Here is a 24,717-nt window from a genome sequence, read left to right on the forward strand (position 1 = left end):
TATAGTTCATACCTTCATTAAGTGTAAAATTTCAAACAGTATTTAACAAGCTAAAGTTCTCTTAATTAACTTGCCAAAGATATGAAAATCTGACAGCCAGATTTTTAAAAATCTTATCAATGCCATCATCCCCAAAATGTCAAGTAGTTCACATTTATTTAGGTAATTTTTCATTGTTTGAACTGTTTTCATTTCATCTTACCTACAAGTATTACTGGGATATCTCAAAATGACTAATGAGAAGAGGTACTTTAGTCGATATCTAAACTTTATTAAATAGACATTACTCGCATGCACTTAGATTTTGTGACTTTTTTTCTTACATAATATTGGAATGAGTTACTATAGGAAATTTGGAGATTCTTCCTTAGAGCAGTTTTAAGTGTGATAAATGTTGTTTCAGAATAAATATAATTGCTTCTTGGAAGGAAGAAAAGAAAGAAATCTATCACTGATATATTGCCAGCTCTATGTGTTTGGTTCTAATCTTTAACATGCATTATTGAACTTCAGAGCAACTCCTGCATGGGAGTTCTATTATAACCACTACCTCAAAGGTGAGCAAGGAGTCCAGTGAACAAGGTTGCAAGCTGAGAACTGCCAAAACTAGAACCTGAATCTCCAAGTATATAATCAAAAGGCCTTGAGCACTATGAATACAAAGGTATTTGTGTCTCAATTGAAAGACATGTTTATGTCAGTTTAAAGCTTGCTCCTTCCTTCCTACCTCTCTCCCTCCCTCCCTCCCTACCTCCATTCCTTCTTCCTTCCCTTCCTCCCTTCCTCCCTCCCTTCATTCCTTCCCATCTCCCTTCCTTCCCACTTCCGTCCTTCCTCTCTCCCTCCCTCCCTGCCTCCCTCCCTCCCTGCCTCACTTCCTCCCTCCCTCAGTTTCTAGCAGGAGAAATTTTAAGTGAATTGGCAAAACTAACAGAAGCCACTCGTGCCTTATTCATCCTTCCTTCTCCTAGTCACCCTTATGAGGGAAGAATTAGTAATTCGTTTTTTTTAAAGATTTTATTTATTTATTTGAGAGAGAACCAGAGGAAAGCACAAGCAGGGGGAGCAGCAAAGGGAGAGAGAGAGAGTGAAGCAGGCTCCCCACTGAGCAGGGAGCCGGACCAGGGGCTTCATCCCAAGACCCTGGGATCATGACCTGAACCAAAGGCAGACGCTTTAGCCAACGAAGCCACCCAGGGGCCCCAAGAATTGGTAGTTCTTGTATATGAGGAGAAGAAAGTATTATTTTCCTTCTCTGCAAGTGGGAGAATTTTGTCTTTGCTTATATGTAAGTATGTAGTGCCATGTTAAAGATAAATAACTGTACCAATAGAAGAAAAAATAGTTCTACTTGATAATGAAAGAATTTGTATGGTATTAACTGATCAGACAGACTTTGGCTGTTTTTCCCCTAATGAACAAATGAACAAATATATTTAGAATCTTTGAATACTACATGTCTCTAAACAATAATCTTTCAACACCATTGCCAAAATTACTTGGCAAACAAGGAACCATGTAAATCTCAACTTGCATGGAAAATAATAATAAATAGATGCCAACAATAAGTGGAAATAAGTTTTGAGATTATATGTGAAAGACTTTGAAACAGGTATTATAGGGACGCCTGGTGGCTCAGCAGTTGAGCGGTTGCCTTCAGCTCAGGGCTTGATCCTGGGATCCAGGATGAAGTCCCACTTGGGCTCCCTGTAGGGAGCCTGCTTCTCCCCTCCTCCCTCCCTCCCTAAGTCTCTGACTCTCTCTCTCTATGTCTCTCATGAATAAGTAAATATTTTTTTTAAATCCTTAACTAAAAAAATAAATAAAAAAAATAAAAAAATAAAAAATCCTCAACTTATAAAACAGGTATTATAAAAGTGCTTAAATGAATAATTGTGAACATCCTTGAAATAAATGTTAAAATAAAAAGAACCATGAAAAAAAAGGAAAGTATAAAGAAGAAACAAATGGATATTTAGAACAAAATTATACAATAACCAAAACTAAAATCTCATTAGTATTGTATACAATGGAATATTACTCAGCCATTAGAAACAACAAATACCCACCATTTGCTTCAACGTGGATGGAACTGGACGGTATTATGCTGAGTGAAGTAAGTCAATCGGAGAAGGACAAACAGTGTATGTTCTCATTCATTTGGGGAATATAAATAATAGTGAAAGGGAATATAAGGGAAGGGAGAAGAAATGTGTGGGAAATATCAGAAAGGGAGACAGAACATAAAGACTCCTAACTCTGGGAAACGAACTAGGAGTGGTGGAAGGGGAGGAGGGTGGGGGGTGGGGGTGAGTGGGTGACGGGCACTGAGGGGGACATTTGACGGGATGAGCACTGGGTGTTATTCTGTATGTTGGTAAATTGAACACCAATAAAAAATTAATTTATTAAAAAAATAAATAAATAAAATCTCATTAGATAGAAATCACAGAATTGAGAGTAGGCAAAGGAAAAATCAGTGACCTTGAACATAGAATGATAGCAGTCATCCAATCTGAACAACAAACACAGGGAAAAAAAAGCTTGGCAAAGAAATGAACAAAACCTTGGGGGCTTGTGGGACAACCAAAGTTCTAATAGACATATATTGTTAGTCTCAGGAGAAAGAGTATGGTGCTAAACAAACATTGGAAGAAACAATGGCTAAATATTTCCCAAATTTGACAAAAGGCATAAATTCATAATTTCAAGAGGATGACTGGGCAACAAACAGGCTAAACCAAGAGGAAAACATCAACCAACTGGATCTAATTGACAATTACAGAATATAGGCATTGTTTTTAAATGCACATGGAATAATGATCAAGGTGGACCATATACTGGGTCATACAACAACCTTAAATTTAAAATAATTAAAATCATACAAATATGTTCTCAGATCAAAGGTATTGAACAAGAAATTAATAACACATATTTCAGGAAAATCTTCAAACATATTAAACGACAAAATTCTAAATAGTATATGGATCATATATCTCAGCAGATATTAGAAAAGATTTTAAATAAGTGAAAAGAAAACATGAAAATTTATGTGGTACAGTTGAGTCAGTGATAAGAGGGAAGTTTATATCATTAAATGCTTATAGTAGAAAAAAATCTAAAATTAATAAAAAAAAAAACTAAACTTAAACCTCAGGAAGCCAGTTTTTAAAAATAAGCAAAAATCAAGCAGAAAAGAAAGAAATAATAAAGAACAAAAATCAATAAAATTGAAAAAAAAAAGTAGAATCAATGAAACCAAAATCTAGATATTTGAAAACATCAATAAAATTGATAAACATGAAGCAAAATTTGACTAAGGAAAGAAAAACTATAAAAGGCACAGAGTATCATTATCAGGTATAAAAAAAAGAGGATTCACTACAGACTCTGCAGACATTAACAGAGCATTAGGAAAAAACCACTATGTACACTAATTAGAAAACAAAAAGGAAATGAACCACGTCCTCCAAAAATCACAAACCAGCAAAACTTGTGCAAGATGAATAGATATCGTGATTGTCTTATAACTATTTAAGCAATTGAATTATTTAACTTCTAGGAAAAATCTCCAGGACCAGATATTTCACTGGAAAATTCTATCAAACATTTAATGAAGTAATATCACCAATTATACATAATCTCTTCCAGAAATAGAAGAATTCTTCCTGGGCAGCCCAGGTGGCTCAGCGGTTTAGCGTCACCTTCAGCCCAGGGCATGCATGATCCTGGAGACCCAGGATCAAGTCCCACGTCAGGCTCTCTGCATGGAGCCTGCTTCTTCCTCTGCCTGTGTCTCTGCCTCTTTCTCTCTCTGTGTTTCTCATGAATAAATAAATAAAATTTGAAAAAAAATAGAGAATTCTTCCTAACACATTTTATGGGGCTAGAATTGTCTTTACTCCAAAACCTGACAGAGAATAAGAAAAAGAGAGAGAGAGAAGGAGGGGGAGGAGAAGGAGGAGGAGAACAGCAACAAGAGCAAAAGGAGGTGGGAGGAGGGAGAAACTACAGACTAGGATCCTTCATAAACTTAAAAAAATTTTCAACAAAATATTACCAAATGAATCAAGCAACATATAAAAAAAAGTAGTACACATGACCAGTTGGGGTTTATCCTAGAAATTCAATGCTGGTTCAATATTTGAAAATCTCATCAATGTAAATAAAGAAGAAAAGCCACATTAACATATAAATAGATGCAGAGAAAGCATTTGACTAAATACAACATCCATTCATTATTTTAGAAGAGTAAGAAAACTAAGTAATATTCCTCAATGTCATAAAAGACATCTAAAAAAAAAAAAAAAATCTAAACCTATTGTTATACTTAGTGAAAGACCAGATGGTTTCCCTGTAAGATCAGGGTCAAAAATGTCTACTCTCACCACTCCTATTCAATATAGGACTGAAAGTCTTAGCAATAAGTGCAATAGGGTAAGAAAAAGAAATAAAGAGGAAGGAGAAAATAAAACGGCCCCTGTTCTCAGATAAAAGGATTGTCTATGTAAAAAATTAAACAATAAAAAAAAAATCCTAGAACTAGTAAATTAAGCAAGATTGCAGGAATAATGTCAGAGCACAAAAGTCAATTGTATTTAAATGTACTAGCAATATATATTATATACCAAAATTTTAATAAATAGCATTATTTACGATAGCTCAAAAAACGAAATACTTAAGTATAGATCTAACAAAAAATGTACAAGATCTGTATGCTAAAAACTACAAAATGATGACAAAAGAAATAAAACCTAAATAAATGAAAAATATACTATATTTTTGGATTAGAAGTTTCCACATGGTAAAGAAGTCAGTGCTTCCCAAACTGTAGATTTAATGCAGTATCAATCCAAATCCCAGCAGGATTTTTTTCTAGACATATTCAAGCTGATTTTTAAATTTATATGGAATGGCTAATAAATTATAATATCTAAAACAAAAAATAAGAATAAAGCTGCAAAAATCATATACCCAATGTTAAGACTTACTATAAAGTTACAATAATAAAGTCAATGTTGAATTAGTGAAGGGATAAATGCATAGATCATGGAACAGAAGGTAGAATTCAGAAATACACTGACTTAAAAATAGTCATCTGATTCTTTTATATAAATATGCAAAAGCAATTCAACAGAACAGTGTAGCCTTTTCAACAAATGTTGGAACAACTTCTATCTATATTTTTAAAAAGTACACCTCAGCCTAAACCTTTCACTTGATACAGTTAGCTCTAATTTGATCATAGAAAGTTAGAATGTAAAACTATAAATTTTTTAGAAGAAAACTAGGAGAAAATCTTCATGACCTAAGGTTTTACAAGAAGTTCTTAGATATAACCCCTAAAACATGACACATAGAGGAAAAGAAATGATAAATTAGACTTCATAAAATTGTAAAACTTTGGTTTTATGAAAAGTTACTTATAAAAGAATGAAGAGACAAGCTACAGACAGGGAAAAAATATCTGTAAGTCACATATTTTACAAGTCTTGTCTCTGTAACATACAAAGAACTCTCGAAAGAAAACAAAAAAACAATCCTATCAAAAATAGGCAAAGTTATCAAAACCCATAATTCCTATCAACCAAGAGGAAAACATTAGACAAACCCAAATTAAGAAACATTGTACAAACTATTTGGTACCTCTCAAACTGACAAGGTTATCAAGAACACGAAAAGATTGAGAAATGATCACTCTAGGGGAACCTCAGGAGACTATTAAAGACTCCTCAGGAGACTATTAAAGACTATTAAGTACATGGTGGTATCTTAGATGGGATCTTTGTACAGAAAAAGAATATTAAGTAAAAACTGAGGAAATCTAATAATTTTAAAAATATGTATTTACATAGAAAAAGAAAGGGATTTAATGATGAAAAAATATATATGCTTTAACAAAAAAAGAGAAACTAAGAATAAACTTTAAAAATAAATGTACAAATCCTATATTAAAAGAACTTCAGAGCACTTTTAAAGGTCACAATGAAGTTTTCAACATTTGGAAAAGCCTTACAACATTCTTGGAAACACTCTACATCATAAAGATGCTAAATCTCTCTAAGTTAATGTATAATATTAGTATTGCAATAAAAATACCAACAGAGTTTTTTGTTGTTGTTGATGTTTTGGCCTAGAGATGATTTACTAGGAAAGGTAATTCTAACAAAAATATGGAAAATAGGCAAATACAAATTGTCTTTAAAAAGTGTAATGAGCTATATAGCATATCTTGTTATTAGCAGCAGTAGTAGTAGTGTAATAAAATCTTAAGTATTTGAACACAGTGGTTAATGACTAAATAGACCAAAAGAACAGAACCAAAAGTTTAGAAATAGACCCAACCATTGGAATTCAGTATTTAATAAAATGACATCTCAAATCTATGGTGAAAATATGTAGTATTCAGTAAATAATATTGTGTCTGTCTAGAAAAGATAAAATTGAATCCAGCCCCCTCTCTGTCCATATACCAGAATATATTCCAAGTGGGTCACTTTTCTACTTAAATGTAAAATAATTAGGGTCGCCTGGGTGGCTTAGCAGATGAGCATCTGCCTTCTGCTCAGGGCATGATTCCAGGGGTCCGGAATCGAGTCCCACATCAGGCTCTCTGTGAGAAGCCTGCTCTCCCTCTGCCTATGTCTCTACCTCTCTCTGTATGTCTCCTGTGAATAAATAAAATCTTAAAATAAATAAATGTAAAATAATTAGAACTATAAAAATGTTGTAGGAAGACATGGATTAATTTCTTACAACCTTGGATGGGGAAGAACTTTATAACAAAAGAAAAATTACAAGAATAAGAAACTGGGGAAATTATTACAGATACCAACAAACTATTAAGTTCTATAATATAAAAAGAACACGCAGAAACAGGAAGAAAAAGACCAATAATGCAATAGAAGAGTAAGTCAAGGATATGACTAAATAAATACAAGTGATTATTTTATTTTTTTTAAGGTTTGATTTATTATTTGAAAAAGAACAGTGCACATGAAGGGGGAGGGGCAAAAGGAGAGGGAGAAGGAATCTGAAGTGAATTCCAAACTCTGCACTGAGTGCAGGGCCTACCACAGGGATCAATCCCATGACTGCAAGATCATGACCTGAGCTGAAACTAAGAGTCCCACGCTTAACCATCCAAGCTGCTCAGGTGCCACAATACATGTTATTCTTAAGCAAATGAAAAGTTTAGTATTAAAGATAATAAGGAAAATGCTAATTAAAACTACACACAAATGTCATTTGTCATATATCAGATTGATAAAAGTAAAATTTTGATAGCATTTTGAGCTGTCAAAGCTATAAGAAAATAGGTACTATCCTGTATTACTAATGGAACTATATATTTAAATCCCCCTTATGAAGATTCTATCAGATTTAGAAATGTACCACTCTGCACCTGGTCCTTTGCCTCAGGGGGGGCATGCAGATCTTCGTGAAGACCTTGACTGGTAAGACCATCACTCTGGAGGTGGAGCCCAATGACACCATCGAGAATGTCAAGGCAAAGATCCAGGACAAGGAGGGCATCCCCCCTGACCAGCAGAGGTTGATCTTTGCCAGCAAACAGCTGGAAGATGGGTGCACCCTGTCCGACTACAACATCCAGAAGGAGTCCACTCTGCACCTGGTCCTTCGCCTCAGGGGGGGGAATGCAGATCTTTGTGAAGACCTTGACTGGTAAGACCATCACTCTGGAGGTGGAGCCCAGTGACACCATCGAGAATGTCAAAGGGAAGATCCAAGAAAAAGAGGGCATCCCCCTGACCAGCAGAGGTTGATCTTTGCCGGCAAACAGCTGGAAGATGGGCGCACCCTGCCCGACTACAACATCCAGAAGGAATCCACTCTGCACTTGGTCCTGCGCTTGAGGGGAGGTGTCTAATTTCCCCCTTTAAGCTGTTGACAAAATTCATTGCACTTTTCTTTCAATAAAGTTGTTGCATTCCCCCCCCCCCCCGCAAAAAAAAGGTCTGTGGGCAGGCAGATTAACTGGGAGAGCCTGGCCATGGAGGAGGGGGTTGGCACAGCAGGCTCCAGAGCTCGGGGGCTGGGGCTGCAGTTCCCAGAGCCCAGCCCCTCTTCTCCAACCAAGCAGAAATCTTTGCACCAGGCCCAATGAAGAGAATTAGATTAATCGAGGACATCTGAACCAGCCACCAAGTACACACTCAAGGGTCTCCTGCTTCCTCCTCCCTGTCTCCATTCACCCTCCAGCAGGAGCAGGCTAAGGCACCTGCACATGGAAAGAAGCCAATTCACTCATATGGCAAATCCTAATGGAGCATCTTCTATCTGCCACGCTCTGCAAAGTACCAGGGGAGACATCACAGCTTTCTTGGAGCTTATCCTCGGGGAGGTGGGTGGGGGTGAGGGAAATAATTAAATAAGTAACCAAATAAATAAGGATGATTTTGAACAGTGAAAAAAAAATGAATGTACCCTTTGTACTCCAATGTACCCTTTGACCCAGCACTTCCACTTTTGGGAATTTATCCTACATATCCTCTCATACATACATACATATGTAAAGTTGTTAGTTGCAATAATGTTTGCAAAGGCAAAAAAATTAGGAATATCACTTAGAGACATCAGCATGAACTCATATTTAACTTAATGTAGATACAGATATATAGTTGTCAAATGTACACACATATTCTTCTTAGCTCTGTCCACGGAGATGGCTTAGAAGCAATGACATCCAGTATCAATGAGCATACCCAGGAACCGGGTCTTGGTTTATAACTTAATTCTCAATAAAAGGAACCAAGGCTCCTTAGAGAAATAGCTGATTGTAGACCTGGAGCCGGGAACATAAAAGATGAGTCAGGCATATTGCAGTGGCCAAGAGTAAATGCTCAAAAATCAAAATGATGTCGGCATGTCAATGGAATAGAGAAGCCAACTGAAAAGCTTCCAATGTCCAAAGTTGGAACAATTTGAACAAAACAACATAGTAGTATTGAATTATAGTCCAAAGTATAAAATTAGCATCCATGAATCCATGCTGATACAAATTAATGATTTGTATAAATAATCAACTAGGTAAAATACAGAATTCCTAATAATTCATGTAGATAATTCACCCTCAAGAAGTTAAAGCACAACTCTTCAACCCTTAAGTATGGGCTACACAGTGACTTCCTTCGAAAGAGGACAGTTTGGGAAGGGGGAAAAACAGGAACTCTATAGTAGAGAAGCCTAATAAATACTATCTTAGCCAGGTGACTAAGGCTGGCAACATCAAGAGCTATGTCAAATAACATATGCCCTTGATATAATATGATAAGAATGGCACTGTAGACTTCCTCCCTCAAATCCTTAACCACTATCTAATCATGAGAAAAATATTAGACAACCAAAATTGAAGGACATACTACAAAATATCTAACTACTACTTCTCAAAACCGTCAAGGCCAGTCTTCTCAAAACCAGGGCAAGTCTGATGGGGTCTTGGGATAGAAAAAAAAAGACTTTATAAAAACTAAAGAAATCCAAAGAAAATATGAACTTAGGCAATAGTGAAGTATCAATATTTGTCCATTAGTTGTGCCAAATGTACCACAGCAATGTTAGCAATATGGGAAACTGTATGGGGTATATGGGAACCCTCTGTGATACTACTGAAACTTTTCTGTCAAGCTAAAACTACTCTGAAATTAAAAGTTTATCAATAGGGTTAGCCCATATGTAGCATGGAATACTATGCAGCAGTAAAAAGAAAAGAATGAGAATGCTTTTTAGGTATTATATGGGGAATCGTATATTGTTATTAAGTAAGGCAAGTTGTAGAATTGTGTGCTTTTGTTTACGAAAGACAAAAATGAGAATTTGTGTTTTTGTTTTATATATATATATATATATATATATATATATATGTATATGTATACACACACACACACTAGGAAAATACAGAAAAAGCTAATAAAAACTTTCTGTAGGTATCTAAAATACATAAAGAATTCCTACAACTCAATAGAACAAAAATAAATAACCCAATTTAAAAATTGGCAAAAGACTTGAATCTCTATTCAAGGAAGATATCCTTCAAGGAAGATCCAAGGAAGATGTCCAAAACACTAACAGGTTCATGAAAAGACCACTAGTCATTAAGGAAATGCAAATTCAAACCACATGAAATATCACTCCATGCCTGTTAGAATGTCCATCATCAAAAAACAAGAGATAACAAATGCTGTCATGGATGTGAACAAAAGGGAACCCTTGTGCACTGTTGGTGGGACTGTAAACTGGTACAACCACTATGGAAAACAGCTTTAAGTTTCCTTAAAAAATTAAAAATAGAACAACCATAGTCTGGCAATCTCACTTCTAGGAATATATCCAAAGGAAACAACAACACAAACTCAAAAAGATATCTGCACTCCCATGTTCATAGCAGCATTATTTACAATAGCCAAGATATGGAAACAACTTAAGTGTCTATTGATGAATGAATGGATAAAAAAGTTGTGAGAAATATATATATAAAACAATGGAATGTTATTCAGCCATAAAAGCCAAAGAAACTCTACCATTTGTGACAACATGGATGGAACTTGAAGACATTATGCTAAGTGAAATAAGTCAGACAAAGACAAATACTGTATAATCGCCCTTACATGTGGAATTTAAAACAAACAACAAAAAAAGAAACATAACATCAAACCTATAGAAAAGGAGATCAGATTTGTGGTTACCAGAGGTAGAAGGTGGTCAAGTTCAGACTTCTAGTTACAAGATAAGTACTAGGATATAATGAATATGATGACTACAGTTATACCACTGTGTGATATATAGGGAAGTTGTTAAGAGAGTAAATCCTAAAAATTCTCATTACAAAGAATTTTTTTCACTTTACCTTCTTTTCCTTCTTTTCTTTTTATTGTATCTATAGGAGATGAACATTAGCTAAGCCCATTGCAGCAATGATTTCACAATAAATCAAACCATCATGCTGTGTGCCTTAAACTTACACAGTGATATATATTAATTATTTCTCAGTAACACTGGGGAAAGTTTTCTGGAGGGAAGAGTGTGGGAACTGGGCATGTGACTACAAAGGTTGAGGAGCCTTTTCACAATATGTATTCACATATGTTTTTTGAACCATGTGAATATATCACCTACACTAAAATTAAATTGTAAAATAGAATATATGACGTGAACAGTCCTATGCTTTGCAACACTTTAGCTGAGTGTTCACAAACTAGAAACAGAATAAAGAAAAGTAAAACATTTTCATGAATCTCACATTCCAAATTTGACAAGTTATTTCCATTTTAAATTTTTTCCATAACGTACAACTGACTCAAAATATTTCTTTTATGTGAAATTTTATATTGTTGATATCAGTTCAAAAATGAATTTTAAAAACTTGAGCAGGATCCATCCAGCCTCCTCATAAACTAGGAGAGAGTGAAAGTACATATGTAAAGCCTAACCAGAAAAAAAGCAAGAGATCTAATTTTTCCTTTTGGCAGAAAAAAAAAAAATCCCCTCAAACCTTTAAACCTAACAAGATTATAGTTATCATTGGGAAAGAATATAATTTTAGCCATGCATGCCAGAGAAAGAGGTAAAGTCTGTTTATACTTAAACTAAGAGGTGGTAGAGTCCTGAGCCCACAGTGAACATTCCCATCCAGCAACATTTTAATAGAAAAAGCCCTGAAGAACATAATCTGGGTTGTTAGCTGTAGTGTGGTTGACCATTAATAAAATTCTAGTGAGGGGACTGTCTTTTCCACTGATTCAGTTTCTGATCTGTTCCTTGTCTCAAACTTGTACTACAAGGCATACTGCAGACAACCCATCTGAAATCAAATTGGATCAAACTAAAAGATTATGCTACATAGGATTTGTACAGTGCTCTTAACAATATACATTTTGGGGTGCCTCGATGGTACAGTCGGTTGAGCTTCTGACTTTTGGTTTTGGCTCGGGTCCTGATCTCAGGGTCATGAGATCAAGCTCCAGGTTGGGTTCCATGCTCAGGGTGGAGTCTGCTTGAAGTTTCTCTCTCCATCTCCCTCTGCCCCTTCTAATCCTGCTCTCTCTGTCTCTCTCAAATAAATAAATAAATCTTTATAAACAAACATTATACATTTTTGAGTTGTTCCAGAGCCTGACCAGGGACAAGCTGTTGAGAATCAGATGGGGCATTTGACCTCTTTCCAGGCCCATGGGCCTAGATTTATTCCCTTGTAGATAACATGAATATTAGTAAGTAACCATAGAATACTTAGTTCTATGAAATTGAACCGTTTTCTCCAATATAGGAATGTTAGTAATAGATAACATTTGGATAGGATTAACTTGTGCCAGTCACAGTGCATTTGCTTTCCAAATTCTGTCTTGTTTAATTTACACACAACCTTGAAATAGTTCTATTATTCTCCCCATTTTAAAAATAAGAAAAATAAATGAGATTTAGAAAGATTAAATAACTCCTTAAAGTCACTGGCATCAGCCCCAGTGAGTGAGAACTCACCGTCTCTACTACTACATCAAAAGTTGCCAGCTTTAGGCTGATTCTAGAAAGCATTATACACACATAATAATATACTAATGTACATATCATTTCAGTTTACCAAGTGGTTGGGATGCATGTCTTATTTGAGCCTCACAACAGCACTATAAATTTGAAAAGTGGTCTTATTCTCATGTATAGATACAGAAAATGGAACTCAGATCACCTAGCCAGTAAGTAGCAGTTATAAGGTACCATGTTAAGTCTTCCAACTAATTATGTCCAGCATGTTCTTTCATTACCCTAAATTTTTGAAGATAAATTTTGCTTCTAACAGCCTTTACTATTTAAATGGTTTAATCTTTCATATTTTAATCACATAACTAAATGTGATTTTTAAAAGAGCAAATATTTCAGTTAGATAAGTGAAATGATAACTCTCCTAATTTTTAAAGCCATTATCTATAGATAGACATTAGACATAGAAAAACAATTTTAAAGTGTCAATTATATTTCAACATAAGGAAATAGTCATATAAATGTATTTTGTGCTTGATAAGTGCAGTTACATCTAGAATTTTAATCAATTATCTAAGAATTTCTTTTTTCTTTGCATCTCTAATTAATACCATTTTAGTAATAAAATTATTCAGATTTTTAATCCATTCATTTTTGAATTGCTTTTATCCAACAAATATTTCATTTCTGAAGTTATCCCAAGAAAGTTTCAAAAGAAGTTTATCATAGAAAAAAAATGTTCGATAATAATTAAGCTCCCCTTAGAATGATATAGGAAAGCTTAGTTATCCAGCAATATTTCATATATCTAACTTATAAAAGACAATCTGGAGGGAGGCTATGGGAAAGGAACCAATTGCCATTAATTAAACCAGTTTTTAATTATTATTTAGTTTTTTGCTTCATTCAAATTCCTACAGATAGAAAAGAATCCAGATGAAACAAATTTCAAATTAGTATTTATAGTGTCTTCCTAAAATTTTTTTAAAGATTTTTATTTATTTATGCATGAGAGACACACAGAGAGAGGCAAAAACATAGGCAGAGGGAGAAGCAGACTCCATGCAGGGAGCTCAATGTGGGACTTGACCCAGGACTCTGGGATCACACCCTGAGCCAAAGGCAGATGCTTAACCACTGAGCCAACCAGGCGTCCCTCTTCCTAAAAGTTTTCATTGCTTTACTGTCATTTTATCAGTAATTTGGGGAAATTACACGTCCCAGAGTGAAAGAGTAGCTCTGTAGTCAGAAGTGGCTGGTGCTTATATTCTCATAAATCCTGTGCATCACCCCCTCTTGCCTCCCTGAAAAATTCACTTCATTAGCAAGATGTGGAAAGTTGACTGACAGTTTCCTGAGAGAGATAGAGGTTTGGTTAAGACTGGGAGGGTGGGGTCCCCGGAACATTACTCCAGAACCCCAGCTGACACCTCCAAGCAGCTGGTCCAACCTCGCCTTTGCTAGAGACTTTCAACTCTCCATCTCCAAGCTCTTCAGTTTTATGTGTATACACTCAACACTCGTCAGTGTGTATGTGTGACGTAATAATATTTTGCTTGCCACAAGTAAAAATGAGCATAATTAAACAGGAAAAGAAGATGGAAGTTCATATTTGTATTATAGACACTATAAATGTTAAGTTTAAGGCTTTTGACATTTATCTACTCTTTTTTCAACTGGACACATGCCATAGAAGATACTTTTGCTTTTTTGTTTGTTTTTAGTTGCAAGAGAAGAGACCACAATCATTGACTTGTTTATTTTTGGTAATGGTGGCAAAGTGGTGTCAGCGTCACTCTGCGCTGTCATCTGGCTCTCACCACCACCACCAGGCATACATTTGAGAAACAGCTTACATAAGTTATAAGTCTGGAGCTTGGATAAGAAAAAAATATCTTGATGTTTTACATAAAAATACATATTTCTGGCATCTATTGAAAATCTTCAGTCCCAAATTCCCACATGTTAACAATTCCCCAAAGCCAAGTGTTGGTTGACTCTGTGCATTTACATTTTCAGTTCTGAGTTCAGCTCTCCTGTCTACATTAACTGAACCTACCATGTAGGTCTTCTTCACCAGCTAATCCAAACAATTTCTGTGTCATTTCCATAGGTGCTCTTATTCTAAGATCGTTAAAAATATTTTTTCCGGGGATCCCTGGGTGGCTCAGCGGTTTAGCTCCTGCCTTTAGCTGAGGGTGTGATCCTGGGGATCCGGGATCGAGTCCCACATCAGGCTCCTGGCATGGAGCCTGCTTCTCCCTCTGCCTGTGTCTCTGCCTCTCTCTCTCTACGTCTATCATGAATAAATAAACAAAATCTTTAAAAATATGTTTTTCCCATTTTAAAGTAATTTTTAGGTAGGTTTTATATTATTTTTGTATCTTAAAATGGGAACAAAATCTTTAGACAATTATATGGCATTAGTAATTTACAATTTTTGGGTGTGTCAGCCTCTATTCTTTTACACAAAATATAATTATTAACTTACCATTAAAAACATTGCTATCACCAATGTCTTCACAAATATTGAAAAAGTAAATATTTGCACATTAAGGATATCTTGGATTATTTTGTTCCGAAAGCATCTATCAAAATAATGCTTAAGACTTCTCTGGATCTTATTTTAGCACTGCATATGTCTTTGGAAGACAACATAAAATGGCTTGGAGAAGTTATGGCTGAAATAGGACCATCTCATTCACAGAAAAATGAGGAATGGAGTATCTTTAATATAAGACAAGCTAATGCTGTCATTGACTACTTAAAAATAAGGTATGAATTTTTTTAGTAGCATTTATTTTTTCATTTCATTATCTTTTTACAAAATATCTATTAAATCAAAAAGAATTCAATTTTTAAGACCTTTACAGAATTTATACTGTAATTAACCCAGCCAATAACAGGTAATATTAAATCTTTCATCCAACAAATAAATTCAGGACATTGAGTTTTGGCTAACCTTTCATTCTTAAAAAAGATTTGTATTTGATGAGTATAATTTCACCAGAATTATAATTAATTATCCAATTTTTTCTTTGAATCCCTAATTAATATAATTTCATTAACAAAATTATTTATTCACATTAATCAGACCTGATTACAATAGACTTTATATTTTAATAGTTGGCCTTGACATCAAAATTTTACATTTTAGAATAACGTTCATTTACATTTAAAAATTTCTTTTATTTTTTAAGACTTTATTTATTTATTCATGAGAGACACAGAGCGAGAGAGAGAGAGGCAGAGAGACACAGGCAGAGGGAGAAGCAGGCTCCATGCAGGGAGCCCGACGTGGGACTCGATCCCAGGTCTCCTGGATCACAACCTGGGCCAAAGGTTGTGCTAAACCACTGAGCCACCTGGGCTGCCCTAAAAATTTATTTTAAATGCTTTGTATTAGAAATTAAACCAATTAAACTCGTTTTTCTTTATGCTTAGAAAATGATGGTAAATAGAGGAAAAGTATTTTTATTATAGCGATTCTTCATTGGTGAAATAAGAAATCTATCTTTTTATATAATCTATCAGAAGGTCTGCATTAGAGGCATGCATCTCTCTCAAGGGACATGGACATTTTTAGAATTTGCAAATATTTAAACAAGAGCTGGTAAAATCTTTCTTTTGCCTGACTAAAAGCTTCTGAAGAATATCTTTTTTCCTCCATTACTATATACTGCAGTGTTTTCCAATTTTAAATTTTAAAACTCCAAAATAAGGAATGTCCTAGACATGCTCAAGATTTGCTTGGCAAGGATCCTGGCTGTAGTCTGGAAGCTTTTTAAATATTAATGTTTAATTTGATAAGGCTTATATACTGGTTTCTGGCATGAATTAATAATCGTATATGATATAATATGTTTTATATAATAACATTTGATATAATTTGATTTCTTAATATAAAACATATACCTCCTAATGTGTGTCTCTCACTAAAAGCTGCAGTACTCTTCATATCAATTAAAGTAAAGCAAGGTCCTTGTGTGGAAAGTAAAGCTAGGAAGGAAGGGAAAGGAAATCCAGAATTAGACAACCTGTTCCCCAAGGTTTTCTGCCCATCAGAATCGCTGGGTGAGGGGAATTCTCTGCCTATTTGTGTCGCATTCTTCTTTCCTTTCTTTATCTGTTTGAGACTGCCAGGTCTCTCTTTGAAGAACACATTATTACCTCTGAGTTCTAAACCCAGGAAGTTCATAATGGACACCAGGACTGATAGTTAACTAACCCCATGCAGGCGCCCTAATGACACCTTCTAGGTGGTGAAAGGTGCCACTTGTCTCTTTTCATCTTGTCTCTCTGGACAAATGCTCAGCAGTCTATTTCTTGACATTTCATTTCAGAAAATGATTTTGTTAGGAAGGGATGTCGGTGTTAGTCACCATTAAATGCTTACCAGGGTAACTTCACTTACCAAAAATTTCTCATCTCATTTCTAAAAACACTAACAAAAAACTAGTATTTGAGAGGTCAGGTAAAGTGAATCAGAACTATTTTTATGCCATTAAATCTTCACATTGTGATTTCAAAGAATTAATACATTTTAAATTCATCTGTTACAGAAAATAAAATATTGCTTAATATGATACTAGGATTGATACTGGAGTTATGTAAAGAGAAATGTTCTTTTCTACAACTCCTTTTTAGAATGCCTCATAGGTCCACAAATATAAATTTAATGGCAATTAAACCAGATAATATTTTTCATTTTAATGACTACAAAGAAGTTTTATAAATATGAAGCTAACTCAATTATTGAAAATATAAGCATGTTTCAATTTAATCTGATATTAAATTTACTCAACCAGTGAAAGCCCTCATCAATTTAGGGAGAGTAGTTTTTAGAACATGACCTATAGCACATGAAACTTAACTGGCAATAAAACTGAAATTTTATTTAATACTGTTAATAGAATCTAACTTGTATATTCCATCATGTATCTGTGAAGAAAACTAATACCAAAATACCACACTAACATTACTGTAAGTACTGACCAATCTACTTATTCAATATATACATTAATATATTTTATATAATATATACAAATATAAATATAAAATGCTACTGAAGCCTTTCAGTATAAGACATCATTTAGATATGTCTGGTCCAAGTACACTTCTGTCATTGTGTATTCTACTTATTCTTTGGGAGTTAGGTGAAGGTAATGTGCACAGGCATTTACTCAATATAAGAAAATCAGCACTGACCCTCTGTGATCAACAGGGTATCTTACTTCCTGGCATGGAGCCCAGATGTCTTGACCCATTTTATTTCTGAGTATTCTCTCTTTGATTTAGAACTAAGACAAGATGTTTAACAAAATAGTCTAGGGGCTTGAGTCAGCTGGATGTCTTCCTTCTAAAGGAAGGAGGAGGAAATGTATTCCCAAAGCAGAGGTGTCACTTTATTCCCATAGGAAGTAATCTAATAGATCTTTGGTAAAGTTACATAACCTCAACCAAGATGGGGACCAGAGTGAAGCAATGGAGGCAACTTGCCCTGGCCCTGAAAAGTGCCTCCTTAGGTGCTTCCCTTCCTTCATCTGCTTTACCCTAGTCCTGGCCTTGCCCCAACTTACATCTTTGACCACTTCATCCAAGTCATGAATTTTATTTTCATTGTAAAAAGTGAATTTCCATTTGGCATGAGACAATCTAATTCCTATATGCAATGAGGAGAATAAGGCTGAAAGATTATAAAATTGCAGGAAGGAAGATTTATGAATTAACTTCTTTGTGTAACATAAGATGGAAGGAAAATTTTACACTAATTCACTGAGAGGAAGCCAAGTTATTTCCAAATACTCCACAGTCTTTAATTTTTCTATTCAAAATTGGTTATTGCCAGCCTAATATTTTTAACCTCAAAGCTTTCTCTAGGTAAGCAATATAAGGGAAGGAGAATTTGAATTTATTTTGCTTCATTGAATCATCAGACTTCACTAATCTTGATGCATTTTCTAGCCAACAAATCAAAGTAATGTCAAAAGCTAAGTTAGTTTTCTGAGTGTTGATGACTAATTTGAATGTACGAGTTTTTTTGAAAAAAAAAAATACCATGACTGAGTCTGCATACCCATCACTTTTTAATGGATTGTGTTAGTAGTGAAATCAACTGCTGATATAACTCAGAGAGACCCAGCTGCCTGAGGATTTCTTCATTGATTTCAAATGAATTGAAACTTTGATCCATTACAGCATTCAGGAGAAGCCATTATTATACATGCTCTGTAGCTACATTTTGCAAATGTTAATTTCTCAGTTATATTAAAATCAATTTTCTTAAATAGCAAAAGGCACCAGAGTGAAAGAGAAACCACTAAGACAATTTTTTTGTTCTTGGGCATTTTGCTGTATTATGAGTCTATTAATTTTCCCAACCAGCAGGAAGAGAATTAGAAAAATTCAAATATTATCACAAACAGGATATTAGAAATCAGCCCTTCAGTAAATTTTTAACTCTCAATAATACATTGCTAAGATCTGTAAACTTACTAGAAATACTTGTTTTAAGAAACTCTTACCCTTTAGCTCTTCACAGTTTTTATACACTGACCATCTAGTCTTTGGGTAGAAACTAAAGAAATAATCTGTCTTAAATTAATTCCTCTCTTTGACATGTGATCAAATATTCTACAAGAAAATCAGACAACTTTTTTTTTATTTATTTATGATAGCCACACACAGAGAGAGGCAGCGACACAGGCAGAGGGAGAAGCAGGCTCCATGCACCGGGAGCCCGACGTGGGATTCGATCCTGGGTCTCCAGGATCGCGCCCTGGGCCAAAGGCAGGCGCCAAACCGCTGCGCCACCCAGGGATCCCGAAAATCAGACAACTTCTAAATGGATTTTAGTTCATATTGCATCATTAACATCAGGTGTTATCAGAGATTAATTTAATCTTGAAACAGCTTGAGAACATGAGAAGTAATTGATACAGAAGTAGAATATAGGATTCAGTGTCATTCATTCCAGAGGAAATTGACTCCAGTTTGAAGCCAAACATGAAGAATAATGTGAAATTTGGTGTTATTTAGGGACAGTGCATTATTTGTCAACCAAAAAAAGTCAAGATGCAATCTAATTGCTCCCTTATTCTAAACCTATCCACTTACCACGGATTAATTTATGTTTTTTTTAAGATTTTATTTATTTATTCATGAGAGAGAGAGAGAGAGAGAGAGAGAGAGAGAGAGAGACAGGCAGAGGGAGAAGCAGGCTCCATGCAGGGAGCCCTGATGTGGGACTCAATCCTGGGTCTCTAGGATCATGTCCTGGGCTCAAGGAAACACTAAACCTCTGAGCCACCCAGGCTGCCCTAATTTACTGTTTTTATATTAGCTACTGTTATACTGTCAATGTCTCAAAAAAGTAAATCTTTAGTTTCTTACTATTGCTGGACAATTCATTTGGAATAAAAGACATAACTAACTCCATATTAGTGTTTAATGTCTTTTGCTTGGCCAATATGAATAACTTTCCTTTAATAAATACTCTTACATATTTCTTTCCTAAAATAAATTTATCAGAGTTGCACATTTCTTTTGTGTTTCAGCTTATTTCAACACTACAAGCTATATGAGTTTCTATTCTACTCTACCAGGGAAGAAATTGTGATAGGAACTAAGGTAAGTAATTTATCTAGATGAAACCAATTAAGCTGAATCACTTAATGCATGCTGATCAGCATCTGGATCTTTAACTGCTTAAAGCAACTTCTTGTCAAGATTACTCAAGTGTTAATATAACCAACTAGTAGTTTGCAAAAAGAATAATTACATAAAGTGAGCTTTGGATTAAGAAAATAAGCTGTCTTTTGGAATTAAAAGCATTGTTAATCATATATACTTTATGTATTTATGGGATATTTGACAAATCAAAATTGAATGGGTTATGTATGTCTTCATACAAAGAAAATTGGGAAAAGTGAGATAAATTAATTCAGTTAAATCTCTTCTAATTTCACATTTTTCCCCAATCTACTCATTTTTTAAGGTCTAATTCAAATCCCACTTCCTCAACGAAGCAAACCTTCCTTAATTGCATCACATCTCAAAGGAAGGGTTTAGACAACGTCTTTAATCACATCCTATTATTTTATTCTAGCTACACTTACTATACCAATAAGCACATAAATATGTACTATGCTAATATGATTTTCTAATTATTTCTGTGGATTAATATAGTCAACACAATTCAACTGCAGTTTCCTTGAAGGCAAGGATGAGGTGCTGTTTTTCTGCCAAAACAGAGTATAATGCACCATAGCCCTTCAACCAAACTATGTAAGAGATTCAGTGACATTGAATACAAAAGTGTTTCTACAATAACTGATCTATCTGAAAACTCTTTGTAACAGCTTTACATATAATTACATAACCATAATTGCTAGATATGAATCCTGGGTAAGAAAACATCTGAAGGAGGCTAAAGATCCCATAAAAAGTGCTCCTTAGCTTCTCAACCATGGAGGAGGCTATGTTGCCCAGAAGTATCAGGCATAGGAGTGGCCATGGTCATAAATAAACAGTGAATAAGGAGATATTTATGTTATCTTTGAAGTTTTCCTGATATTAAACACCAGGTGGAATGTGCCAACTTTCCTATCTGCCAGAGTGTTGTTATAGTGGATTTTATAAAGTGTTTGCTTCATAATCACTTCAATTGGTTGTTACTCATCCTCCATGTGGGCACTTCTCATAAGAAGCTGGTCTTTTAAGTGAATTAAAGGAAAACAAGGAGCCTTTTTTGCCTTTGACTTTCCTTAAAGTTTTCTCTTAGTCTCTTCATACTATATCTTAAATTAGGTGTCACTTGACAAAGTTTCACTGAAAACATTTCCACTGGAGAATTACATCACGTAGTACAACAGTGTTGCAATAATGATCACTTTGGAATACAACCCTATCTCGTCTATTCAACAAAACTTTGGGAAAATAATAATGGTTTCAAAAGCAGCACAAGCATATATTTAGAATCATCAAGAAAAAAATTCATAAAGAACTCCCTTTTCCCTTTGTTATTGCACAATCATCCCTTTCCTTGTTGTAAGGATATATTTAGGTGACATTTATGGTTATAGAAAGAAAAAATGGAGAAAGTAGACTGGTTTTTGGTGCCTTTATTTTCCTTTGTCTTTTGTATTTTCTCCAAGCTGACCAGAGCTGTAAAAAAATCTTTAGTTAAAGAATATTAGGTCTTCAAGAATTAGACCACTCATGGTATTTTAAAGGATTAACCAAAGTAGGTATTATACTACAATATTTAATGGCATTGTAGAAGTTTCTGATAACCCTTGGTGCAAATATCTGTTTTTTAATTAACAACCTTTCATAGAGAAGGCAGAGGTCTGCCCTGCTAATGTGATTATTCATGCTGACCTCAGTGCTCTGGGACCAAATAAGGTCCACACAACAACTGCATAAATGTTCCAAATTTAGCTCTCAGGCTAGTGTTCAAATTAAAGAACACTGATAAAATTTAGTTTCTTTCTTAATTGTGGATAGGCAATTATAATAAAACACATAAATCCCCTCTAAGCATAATTACTAAATATTAATTTTTGTTAGGAAAAGAACAGAAATAAACCATAGTCATACTTTTCTTGGGTTTTAGTTTAAAAGAATTGGTTTTTGTTTTGTTTTGTTTTGTTTTTTGAATTTAGTGATCACTTATGGATATCTCTACTCACCCTTTCCAAGAAATTTCATTTTATGCTTAGATCATAAAGGCACATTTTCAGTAAATCGTTGTTCCTGACCTGAAATGCTTCGTAATCTAGAAATATTTCTAAAACATTTATAGATACAGTTCTATAAATGACATTTTGTAGTTCATTGGGTGGTTTACAGATCAGACATCTTATCTTGAAAGGTAGCAAACAACCAGAATGAGCTAGGATAATGACAGAATGGAGGCAGCAAATTCCCATAGTTGTAGCCACCTGAGAAGATGAAATATATGAGTTTCACTCAGTATTTAAAGAGATAAGTCACTGAATTCTACTCCTGAAACCAATATTGCATTGTATGTTACTTAAAATTTTAAATAAATAAACAAACAAATTAAATAAATAAAGAGATGAGGACTCCCTTTTAGTCACTTAAGGCAGGAGCTCTCCGTGTCTTGTGACAGTGCAGTTAGCCCATAGATCCTCTGACACCAGGCAGCCTGGGTGGCTTGGAGATTTAGTGCCGATTTCAGCCCAGGGCATGATCCTGGAGAACCGGGATCAAGTCCTACGTCAGGCTCCCTGCATGGAGCCCGCTTCTCCCTCTGCCTGTATTTCTGCCTCTGTGTGTGTGTGTCTCTCATAAATAAATAAATAAAATCTTAAAAAAAAAAAAAAAAGATCCTGTGACACAGAAATTGTAAGGGAATCAGACTCTCCTTAGGGTATATATATCTTCCTTGGCCCAAGGCCACACTCAGGAAGAAACCTGGAAACTTCTCTGTTCTTTGCTTTTGTTACCTAAAAACTACAAGAAACATTTAATAATTGCACATAAAGAACACTATCAGATATTAGCAATGGTGATGATCAAAACTTCGTAGCAGATTCCCAAAGTCATGGTTCTAGTCAGGTATCTACCACCAAGAATCTACTAAAATGAGGTGATATAACTATAAAATTATGTATTTATTCATTCAACATCTGTTACCCAGTCCCTAGTACATTGTAGGTTTTGTTAACTTCTAGGGACACAAAATGATAGGCAACGATTCTTGTCCTCAAGGAGTTGACTATCTAATGAGAGGAGAAAGGTGATTAAATAATTAATAATAGTGTAGGACCCAAAGTGTTAAGATCCTATGCAAACAAATAGAAGACAAAGAGGATCATCTAATCTGTAGGTTTAAAGCTTATAGAGGAAATCTAAAGGTTGTGAATGAGTTAGACACTGTACTGTGTTTGGGTTTTTGTTTTGTTTTTTGTTTTTTTGTTTGTTTGTTTTTTGTTTTTGTTTTGTACCATGAAAGAAATCTCACTTAAAATAGTTCAAGAAATAAGAAAAAGGAAGGGTATAGAACTTGGTCACCAGCTGGTAAATTGAGAGTGAGCTGGCCTAACGTTAACTGGCTGTACCTAGTCAAACCATTTGAACCAAGTGATGCAAATATCTCAATCTCTTGTCTCTCTTAGACCTTTTTCATCTCTTTTCTCTGATTCTTTTTATTTTGATCTCATCCCCCTCCACTGCACACTGTCCTTCCTCTAACTAGTGGGAGATATGACAGAGGCAGCTCCAGTTGAGCAACTCCAGGAGAAAGGGACATTCCTCCTTGCAATGTTAATATTATTGGCCCTGCTTGTGCCATGTGTCTACTCTCAATTAATCATTGTGGCCAGAGGAGTGGAGTAATGCTACTAGAAGATCCAAGTAGACCATATTGAACAAGTGACAGAGGATAAATAGATCCCCAAAAGAAATAGAAAGAGCCATTACAAAAGGGAAGAGTGACTTTATCAAATTAGTGACGTAAGCTATTATTTGCCCCTCTCCTACCATCTTTGCAGAAAGTTTTGGCAAACAAACATCTCCAGGCAAGTGAACCAAGACCATCTAATGTAAAGATAAGCTGGCAGCCCAAAATCACCAAGCAGTTGAGGAAAATAAAATCATAGGTAGACATGAAACTCTATGAACAAGTCAAATAATAGCTAAGGAACAGAGTTGATAGAGCAAATGGTAGAAGATTTTAAGTTTGATTGATATTCTTAAGAAAGTTTGAAATTTTATTGTATTCTTAAAAAAAAGAACTAATAGAGATCTTGGAAATTCAAAATAGGATTTGAAAACTTTTAATAAAGTATCAGGTATAATCTTATGTAGATAGGATTGAAAATATAGAAAAAAAACTTGGAACTGTAAATTACCAATATTTACTTGAGGGGATGTAGGAAATATTAATGGAATGATAATTATATAAGATATTTAAAAATCCAAATGTAAAAATAGCATCAGACCCAGAAGATATTATAGGCTAGTTTCACCAAAATGTCTAAAGTTGATAATTTCCTTTTATATAAAAATTGTGATAGAGGATAGAAGGAGATGGAGAGCTTTCAACTTATTCTTTGAAGTTAGTATAATTCTGAGAATGCTTTCAACTTATTCTATGAATTTATAATGAATTATAATGAAAAGTGAGCAAGAATAATACAAAGTTATGGGCAATCTCAGGTATGAAGATAGATGCCACAATCTTGAATAAAATAT

At 34.7% G+C, this 24,717-nt stretch overlaps 1 protein-coding gene, 1 long non-coding RNA gene and 1 pseudogene across 4 annotated transcripts in view; 2 read left to right on the forward strand and 1 right to left on the reverse strand.

Annotated features, from left to right (window-relative positions):
• Window positions 1-24,717, reverse strand: part of LOC144312227 (uncharacterized) — a 158,483-nt gene that overhangs the window by 119,296 nt on the left and 14,470 nt on the right. The gene's annotated exons all lie outside the window — the stretch shown is intronic.
• CABCOCO1 (ciliary associated calcium binding coiled-coil 1) overlaps window positions 1-24,717 on the forward strand; it is a 117,338-nt gene that overhangs the window by 16,116 nt on the left and 76,505 nt on the right. Inside the window, exons 2-5 of one of the 3 annotated variants that reach the window (XM_077894646.1) lie at window positions 404-557; window positions 12,594-12,710; window positions 15,126-15,270; window positions 20,052-20,124. In XM_077894646.1, coding sequence (XP_077750772.1) covers window positions 12,611-12,710; window positions 15,126-15,270; window positions 20,052-20,124 — 318 coding nt within the window. In that variant the 5' untranslated portion in view covers window positions 404-557; window positions 12,594-12,610. Of the gene's footprint in view, window positions 1-403; window positions 665-12,593; window positions 12,711-15,125; window positions 15,271-20,051; window positions 20,125-24,717 lie in introns of those variants that run through there. The other 2 variants (XM_077894647.1, XM_077894645.1) reach the window with 2 other exon arrangements.
• Window positions 4,375-7,956, forward strand: LOC144311983 (polyubiquitin-like; annotated as a pseudogene).

The sequence above is a fragment of the Canis aureus genome, chromosome 4 (assembly GCF_053574225.1).
Source record: "Canis aureus isolate CA01 chromosome 4, VMU_Caureus_v.1.0, whole genome shotgun sequence".
In the NCBI taxonomy this organism is placed as follows: Eukaryota; Metazoa; Chordata; class Mammalia; order Carnivora; family Canidae; genus Canis; species Canis aureus.